This window comes from Prinia subflava, chromosome 21 (assembly GCF_021018805.1).
Source record: "Prinia subflava isolate CZ2003 ecotype Zambia chromosome 21, Cam_Psub_1.2, whole genome shotgun sequence".
Taxonomy (NCBI): Eukaryota; Metazoa; Chordata; class Aves; order Passeriformes; family Cisticolidae; genus Prinia; species Prinia subflava.
In genome coordinates this window covers 2247467-2256836 of record NC_086267.1, presented here as the reverse complement: position 1 = coordinate 2256836, position 9370 = coordinate 2247467, and the positions used below count along the sequence as shown (strand labels likewise).

The following is a 9370-nucleotide window of genomic DNA, read 5'->3' as shown; positions in this document are numbered from 1 at the left end:
ACCTCAGCCCATCTGCAAGCAGGGCTGCACCTCCCACGGTGCTGCAACCGGGTGTCACTGCCTGTCCTGGTTTAGGGCAAATTCAGGAGAAAACCTTCAAAAGGGGTCCCTTTGGGAAGCAAACCCAAATGGCCCCTCTGCCAATTGGTCTAGGAAAGAATCTCCTCAGAGAAAGGTGGAAAAAACTGTTTATTTGAGAAAGTGCCCACAAGCATAAAGAATCACTAATATGAAACAGCAAAACCTCTTGCTGCTCTGAAGAGAGATGGCAAATTGAGAAAGTCCTTGCCATGGTTGGAGCTCAGCTCTCCCAGTCTCTGATCAGTCCTTCCAGCACTGGAAAATGCCAAGGTCCAGGCCCCAGTGGGCTGCAGGTGTGAGCTCTGGGTTTTCAGTCCAGAGCAGGTTTAAACAGTCCCAAAACAAAAAGAGAAAAAAAACAGTCCAGGGAGCTTCTCTGCCTCAGCTAGCTAAAACTAACTAGAAGCAAAGAGATCTCTGTCCTGCTGCCTGTCTGTGCTGCAGACAACACGGTCCAGGAGCAGAATGTGGAATGTGGAGGAGTGAGTGAAGTCTGAAAACAAACTCTGTGCTCCTCTTTTTCCCCACTTTGCTCTCAGAACCAGTCTGAAAGGTACAGAACACAATATCCAGCACAAACAGAACAAATGATTGGTGATACAAGCATCACAAAGTCACCCTAGTGTTGTTACAGTTTTTGGATGGCACAGGAATAACAACATGACTCTCCATGATGGTAAACATGAGAGCAAACTTTATTCTTCTAAATTCTACTTTTATAGAGTAGTTTGGTACAAAGAACATGATTGGTTATTCAGCGTCTACACCCTTTAGTAAACATTTCTTTCCAGTAAACATGTTGGAAAAACACCACCTGCAGATGGTTTCTCACTTCCCAAGGTTTGTTTGAATTCCTCCTTTAGATTTCTCAGGTTAACGTGAAAAAGTTGCTCGTCTGCTTTTCACACCGACACTGGCAGAGCCTGAAGCCTAAATTCAGACCAATGTCAGGCCCACCCCCTAGGACACTGCCCAAATTAGTGCAGCTAACGAGTGCTCCTCATTCCCCTTCTCCCTGTGGCAGCAGTGACCTCCCATCCAGGAGCAGAGGGGTGGGAGATGGCACACCCTCCTGCACCTGGAGTGACCCGTTTTCTCTGTCCTGCAGTGGGATTCCATCAACGAGATGGATGAGTTCTTCAGCCCCATCCACACCTACCAGGTGTGCAACGTCATGACCCCCAACCAGAACAACTGGCTCCGGACCAACTGGGTGCGGCGGGACGGGGCGCGGCGCGTCTACGCTGAGATCAAATTCACCCTCAGGGACTGCAACAGCATGCCGGGCGTGCTGGGCACCTGCAAGGAGACCTTCAACCTCTACTACATGGAATCTGACCGTGACCTGGGCACCAGCACGCGGGAGAGCCAGTTCCTGAAGATTGACACCATCGCGGCGGACGAGAGCTTCACCAACGTGGACCTGGGCGTGCGGCGCCTGAAGCTGAACACGGAGGTGCGCGGCGTGGGGCCGCTGAGCAAGAGGGGCTTCTACCTGGCCTTCCAGGACATCGGTGCCTGCATCGCCATCGTCTCGGTGAGGGTGTACTACAAGAAGTGCCCGGCCACAGTGAGGAACTTGGCGTCCTTCTCCGAGGCTGTCACCGGGGCGGACTCGTCCTCCCTGGTGGAAGTGCGGGGAGAGTGCGTGGGGCACTCGGAGGAGAGGGACACCCCCAAAATGTACTGCAGTGCCGAGGGAGAGTGGTTGGTGCCCATTGGGAAGTGCGTGTGCAGCGCTGGCTACGAGGAGCAGCGTGATTCCTGCATGGGTGAGTGAGTCCCTGCCTCCTGCCCGCAGTGCCTGCAAGGGGAGGGGTGGCTGCAAGGGGCTCTTGCCTTTTTGGGGAAGGGCTGGAGACAGGAGTGTGCTCACAGAAGCTGGGACAGCCAGGCTCTGTGGAGGCCCAGGGCTGTCCATGCCTTTGCTGGCTGGATTCATGCTTCCAGAATGTGTGGCTGGTACCCCTGATAAACTCCCTGGGAGCTCCTTTGGCTCTGACAGGTCCTGGTGCCCAGGGCATGGCTTTGGGATGGGGGCTGGCTGGCATCAGGGCTGCTGGGGCTGCTCTGTCTCCATCTGTCTGTGCCGTGGGTCACTGTCCCAGAGATCCCAGCTCTGACTGGTGCTGAGATCTCTGATGTGCTCCAGCAAGGCATTACTTGGCCTCTCCAAAACACCCACCCGCTGGCAGGGGTTTAAAAGGGAGGAAAGCAGAAACACTGAGCTTTCATGGAACAAGGTCATTGTGTCCATCCCTCACCTCCCGGGGCTGCAGCAGAGCCCCTGTCCGGGGGTGTGGGGAGCCTTCCCTGGGGCCCTCAGTGCCACTGGGCAGCTCCGAGCTGCCGGCTGAACAAACTGTGATAAGGAAGTGGGGTGACCAGCAGCAGGCACAGGGACGTGTGTGTACAGAGCACGGGCTCCCCAGGAGAGCTCTCCACACAGATTTGTTTGCTCTCTGCTTCTTCATGGGATGTGTTGAGGGGGAGCAGCACAAATACGAGTGCAGGGCCTTTGTTTGAGTTTCGTGGTGATGCCAAGTGGAGCGTTTGTCTTAGGGAGACTTGACTCAAGGTTAGGACGTCCAACACCAGACTGGGATGGATCCAGGGGCTGCTGGGACCCACGCTGGCTCCTCAGGTCTCCAGCTACAGGGTGGGCAGAATAAATGCTTTTATCTGAAACTCCTCCTGTTTGTGACAGTGGATTTGAAAGTTCTCCTGGGATAGATCTAATAACTCAGAAAAGATCTTCCCTCATGTTAAAGAGTGGGTGCATGACATGTGGAGCCAGGCATGTGCTACTGCAGGAGGGGGCACTGACAGGGGCCTCCTGGCTGGTTGTGCCAGCCCCACCACTGCAAGGAGCTGCAGGTTGGCTCAGACAGACCAAACAGCCCTTCCTTGTATTCCCCTCCATCAGCCCTGTACTGTCCACTCTGCCCCAGGACATCCCCACCCCAAAGGCAGGAGGCTGAGCAAGGCTGTGGCTCTGGTGCTGGGCTCTGCCTGCCTCATTTTCGTGTGATTCCTTGGATGGGTTTGTTTTCTCCTGGCAGCAAAGCTGAGGCAGAGCCCCTTCTCTGCCCTCCTGCCCATTTCTGGTGGGATCACCCCTACCACAGGCATGGCACAGGAGGAAGCGTGGTCCAGCACGTGTGGCCCCACAGATGGACTCAGACCCAGCAAAGCCTCTGGTAAAACTCTCCAAGCATTGTGCCTTCAGAAACAGGACAGAAGTGTCACTGGACTTTCTCTGAGCTGTGTTATCTCACCCTCCAGCCTTCCCTGTTCCATTTTTCTGCCTCCAGCACAGTTTGGTGACCCGACATCGAGTGAACAGGGGCAGCACCACCCTTCCTGCATCTCCTTTGGTGGGGCAGCAGGACATGTGTTTATACACGAAGGCAAACAGATGCAAATCTCTAATCCTGTGCTTGATTGGGGCAGAGTTCATTTTTCAGGCTGAAAGGTGCCTTTTGGGGATGATTTATAAGCCCAGCAGATCTGTTGGAGTTGGAAATTAGCCGTTTTAATTGTCAGGCAGACAAAAGCAGGATTCCAGTGGCTGTTGCCCCGGCAATTTTTCATTCTCGGCCACAGGGATGAGATGATATAAATCACTCCTTGTGGCCCTAATAATCTTTCTATAAATATCAGGGAAATTCATTTTTTTGCTTGGGGAGAGGGGGTGTGGAGGGGGAGAAATTAGAGAAGATACTTTGCCTCTATGGCAGTGTTTAAAATATGATTCCAAATTAATTTCCTTCTGCCTTTCACAGCCGGACGCCTTATTTGTCAAAGCTAAAGATATTTGAACAGTGGAGGTTTCTCCCCCTCCTTTTCAACATTCATTTTTCTAAGAGCCTGCCAGAGTGTCAGAAGACAGCTCAGGAAACCAGACCATAGTGAGAGCTCTTCCCAGCCCTTCAGAGAAGAAGTGAGGCAGTGCCACAGACCTGGGGAAGAAGGGGTGAGGTGGGACGTGGTGAAAGATGTAGGGACATCAGGAACTTCTTTGCTTCTTATCCCCATTACACAGTTGTAGAATCCCAGACTGGTTTGTGTTGAAAGGGATGTTAAAACTCATCCTGTTCCACCCTCTGCCACGGGCAGGGACATCTTCCACTCGACAAGGTTGCTCCAAGCCCTGTCCTTGGACACTTGCAGGGATGGGGCTTTGCTGTCATCCCTTTTTTTGGGGCAGGGGGTGGTGGCTGGGCTCTCTGACTCCTGCACTCCTCCCAGCAGCATCCACATGTCTCACCTTGCTTTGATGTCCTGCTGTTTGCTCTAAGTGAGGGGCAGTTCCCATGGGATTGAGGTCTCAGCCCAGGGGCACTGGGGTCAGCACCACCAGAGGGTGACAGCTGGCTTGGCATGGAATGTGTCACAGCCCCCACACTGCAGACATTTGTCCCCTATCTGTGCCTAATCCCTCTGCTGGATTCCTCTGCAGAGAACCCCTTTCTCTAGCTGGAACTGGGCACGTGGGCTGCAGTACCTTGCTGGGCAGAAGTGGGATTTGAGCCGCAATTCCTACATCTGTTGATGGCCTCCTGGGGTCTGCCAGCTCCTAACGTCCCCAGCATTTATTCCCACAGCATCCTGTGCCACAGCCACCCCAAGGATATACCCCCCCTCCTGGCACAGCACAGCCCACCTGTTTTTCCCTCTGTTTTCAAGGTTCTGAAGGACTTTTCCTCCTTCACCCCCTCGGACTGCTCTTTCCTCCTTGAAATGCAACAGTCCACACACCACACATTAACATCTCTTACACACAGCAAATAGCAACTGCTCTGCCTAAACAGCAGAATAAGCCAGAGCAGGAGGGAAAAGGATCTGTCCCGGCGATTTATCAGATAAGGAGACAATCAGCATAATTCACCTCATTGATATGCAGCTGCTGTGCAGGACAAATAGAGACCCATTTCAATAAGGTCAGTGCAATTAGAGGGATGGGAGAGGGGAGCCTGGGTGTGCTTCTGTGGGCAGGGAAGGGCACAAAATCCACCTCCCCAAAGGCTGGGAGCTGGGACATGAGTACCTGTCCTGTGTGGGGGTGGATGGAGAGGTGGACACAGAGGCTCAGGCTCTTCAGCCATATCCCTCCTACCAGCCCTAGTCAGCCCCTCTTTGGGGAGGGCTGCCAGGCTCCTGAGCCACCAAGACCTTGGGGGTTTGGTGCTGGTCCTTGGTGGATAGACCTTGGTCCTTGGACCATGTAAATCCATGGTCCTTTCATCAGGGTCCCCCTTTTGAGTCAAGTCTGAATTATTTTTTGGGCTGCATCTCTCACCAGCTGTCAGGGAGCCTCAGTTCAAGTTGGGCTAAAATCTGTTCAGCTGCTCACAGGTTGTACATTGGTTTGGAGCAGCAGTGCCATGGCTATGGGCCATGGTGCTGCTCTCTGTGAGTTGGCACAAACCCAGCCATGGGGGACCCCCAGGAGTACAGAATGTCCCAGGAAGGGTTTTCATTAATAAACAAGTGCAAAAGAGGGCAGGACCTCTTCTCTGTTGTCAGAGAGGGTGGATGAGCCTTTTGCAGAAATGCCTCTCCCAAAGAGCTTCTTTGTTGAATATCCATGGCTTTCAGGAGCCATTCAGACGTTTCTGGAGTTTGGGAACAGGCATCTTATCCTCTGGGTGTTCTGGTTGCTCTGGCTGCTTTCCCTCTGCTGTCCTTGGGACCTCCAGTCTGGCTGTTCCCTCTAGATGGAAAAGGCTGATGAAGGAGCAGGAGCTGAGCCATTCCTAATTCCTGCTCCAGCAGCCCATTTGCACACGAGGATGGCTGTTTGCAGCCCGAGTGAGGGCAGCCACCAAACACAGGTCTGACCCTGGGCTAGGCTTTACCCAGCCCTGCTTCAGCAAGAAAATGACATTTTTCCTCTGGACAAGATGAGCAGGACACTGCCACTGCTAGGACCCTTTCCCCTGCAGCCTCCAAGATGAGGGAGAGGTGGGAATAGATGAAGGACTGCTGAGCTCTCTCGTGCCTCCTGTGGGACACAGCTGGTGGAAATGGATCTGGAGAGTCTGGGTAGCAATCTGGAAGCCAGTTAATTTTTTCCAGTTGGTGGGATTCATGCTGATGAACCAATCAGCAGATTTAATGTACCTTAAACCTTCCTTGTGGGCAACTTTAATTGAGCAATTAGAGCACCACGGCATTGCTAATTAAGAGGAGAAAACACCCAGCTTGGTAATTATGTGCTTGTGAATACAGTTTTGTATCCATGGACATCTATGAAGAAAGTCCCACAGCTGGTGGGGCAGGGGGGAGCAGAGCTGTGTGAGAGGAGGGGAACCCCCCTCCAGCTGCACCCCAGGTACAGAGCTGGGGGCAAAGCCTGGCACAGGGGCAGGAAAGCCCTGGAAACACCTGGGGAAAAACATCCCAGGTGAAGCCACTGGATGGGGCTTGGAGCAGCCCGGTCTAGTGGAAGGTGGCCTTGCCATGGGTGGAATGAGGCAGGCTTCGAGATCCCTTCCAATCCAATCCATTTGGTGATTCCATGATTCCATGAGGATGCCCTGTTGCTGCAGCTCCAAGCAAAAATCTCGGAGGATGTTTCAGTTTTCTTGGTGTGGGTTTCAAGAGGAATTTCTGTGCAAGTCCCAGCACACACACGGCAGGCCCAAGCCACAGCCTCACCTCCAGGCTGTGCCACTCAGAGCTGGTGGCACCAGTGCCCGGGGTGTCCCCCACAGAGGGGTCCTGCCCTGAGGGCACCGAGCCAAAGCTTCCACGGGCAGGAGCAGAAACAGTTCCAAAGTGGTGCTGTGGGAGCTGTGCAAAAGTCATTTCTGGGATGCCAGACAAGGGAACCAAAGAAAGCTGGTGACTCACAAGGTTTTCAGTGTGGTTTGCAAGGGCCATCAGCTGCTCTGTAAAATGCAGGAAACACTGGCTGGTGAGATCATGTCACCTCCTGGTTATCCCAAAGTTCTGCATCCTCACAAAAAAAGAAAGAAAAACCAGTTTGTTTTCTAAGACACATAAGCTGTAACTGTCTGGGAACACAGAATCATAGAAAGGTTTGGGCTGGAAGGGACCTTAAAGCCCACCCCATTCCACCCCCTGCCATGGCAGGGACAACTTCCACTATCCCAGGTTGCTCCAAGCCCCATCCAGCCTGGCCTTGGGCACTTCCAGGGATCCAGGGGCAGCCACAGCTTCTGTGGGCACCTTGTACCAGGGCCTGCCCACCCTCACAGGGAAGAATTTCTCCCAATATTCCATCTACACCTGCTCTCTTTCTTTTTTCCTTAGGAAAGACTCCTTCCCCTGGAGGCTTATCCAGCCTTGGGGTGGGATCCTTGGGTTCACACTTGTCTCATACCAGGATCTTCAGCTCACTGCCACAGGCCTGGCTGCTGGGCTTGGTCCTCAGGGGTGCTGAGCTCTGTGTGTGTGTGGCTAATTCAGCCCAGTGCAACCACTGGAGAAGCCACGAGGCAGGACAGGGGGATCCCAGGGTCTCCAGCATCACTCCCACCTCTCAAATCCAGTGGCTAATTGCATTTGCTTGGAAAACAAAACAAAGCAGGACCCCAGCACCTGAACCCATTTATTTATTTCTCTGCTAAGGAACAAACAAAAAGGATGGAGGTGCCTGCAGAGCTCCACCATGTCTCACCAACACAATATGGGGTTTGTCCTTGGCTGAATGTTTTGTGTGCCACTTTTCCTCCGAGTTTTCTGTGTTTTGGTGCTGACAGAAATGAAGGGTGAGAATGATAGTAAAAGCTGGAGTTCAGGGTAGTGATGGGGATTAATCAAGTTTTATTTGTGCTTAGCAGGTCTCTGTGGCCCTCTGAGAAGTGGTGAAGAGCAGCTGGGCTGTGATGGATAAAGACATTCACCAGTTTGGGAATGGGTTTTTTTTTCTGTTTGGGGATTTTTGTTGTGAACTCTTCCAACAAAACTTGGCCTCCTTTGGGTGGTGAACACAGGTTGCTGCTCTGGATTTCCAGTGTGCAGGTGCTTGGGAAGCTGCTGTGGGGGAGCTTAGACACAGACCACGAGGAAAACCTGGAATTTTGCACCAATCCTTACACTGGGGATAGTGTAACACAGTGGGGAGCAGGGATCTCAAATTCCCCACCACCACACTCTGAAGCTTGATGAGTTTGCCCTGCATGGAGAAGATTTTCCTCATCCCACACAGCAGCAGGGCCCTGCCAGAAACTTGTTCTGCCCTTGGCAGGAGCTGCAGGTGCCACTCATGTCCCTGTTTGTGTGAGGGCTTCTTGCCCTGCTGAAAACAAGCTGCTGCTGCTTCTCCAGGAAGGAGAAAGGGATCCAAAGGCTGGTGGGGCTCAGCTGTGCTGGCCCTGGGATGTCTGGGCACCCTCATGTTACAGCTCAGCCCCACTGCACATCCACAGCCATATGGGTGTGCTGAGAGGGCTCCCACACCCCCCAGGCTGCATTCCAGCTCCTGCCAGGGGTGGGATGGAGCTCCTGGAGTCCTGTGTGTCCTCCCTGGAGGTAACACAGAGTTACCTCCAGCACTGTCACCCTCAGGGGTGCCCCATTCAGCCCCAGCCCTTCCTCCAGACTCTGTCTTGTGGGTCTGGGTTCAGTTTAGTGAAATCTGTGGGTGGTTTTTTTTTGTTCAGAAGCTTTGGATACTTCTGTCTAAAACTCTTTGGCACGACTGAGTTTAGGAAACAGCTTTTTTTCTAATTTTGGCACTAGGCTGCCTGTTTCCATCCTACTCCAGCAAGCTGTAGTGTTTCCCTGGATAAGCTTTATAAAAAAAGAGCTTTTGCTCTGAGCGTGCCAGGCTGTCTCACCTACACAAGTCTGCACAGCATCACCTCCACTCCCACAGAAGGATGTCTGCACCAGGCAGCAGAGCAGCACTCGTAGCAAACTGGGAATTTGGGTGTCTCCTGCTTTTATTTTTACTTTTTTTAAGATGGGGGGAAGAGCAGAAGAGAGTCGGGTGTGTGTCCAACAGTACTGAAATCAGGCTGAAAGGGGATGCAAGCAGCCTGGTCTAGTGGAAGGTGTCCCTGCCCATGGATAATCTTTGAGGTCCCTTCCAAATGAAACCATTCTGGGATTCTGGAATTCTAAGGCTAGAGGTGTGATTCCAAGTGATTCTGTGACTCTGAGACCTGCTGGTTTTTCTTCTCTGGCAGCATCATGCAGATTTGGGATGCAGCCAGTCTGTACAACCGTGGTTCCAGTTTCCCCAGCACTGCAAGTGGAATTGCTTCACTTGGAAGGGCAGGACCCTCCTCAAACTTGTCCTGGTGGCAGTGAAATC

The 9370-nt window shown here is 52.8% G+C and overlaps 1 protein-coding gene across 1 annotated transcript in view; it reads left to right on the top strand.

Annotated features, from left to right (window-relative positions):
• Nucleotides 1-1207: 1207 nt before the first annotated feature.
• EPHA8 (EPH receptor A8) overlaps nucleotides 1208-9370 on the top strand; it is a 33878-nt gene continuing 25715 nt past the window's right edge. Inside the window, exon 1 of the mRNA XM_063417424.1 lies at nucleotides 1208-1853. Coding sequence (XP_063273494.1) covers nucleotides 1208-1853 — 646 coding nt within the window. The remainder of the gene's footprint in view (nucleotides 1854-9370) is intronic.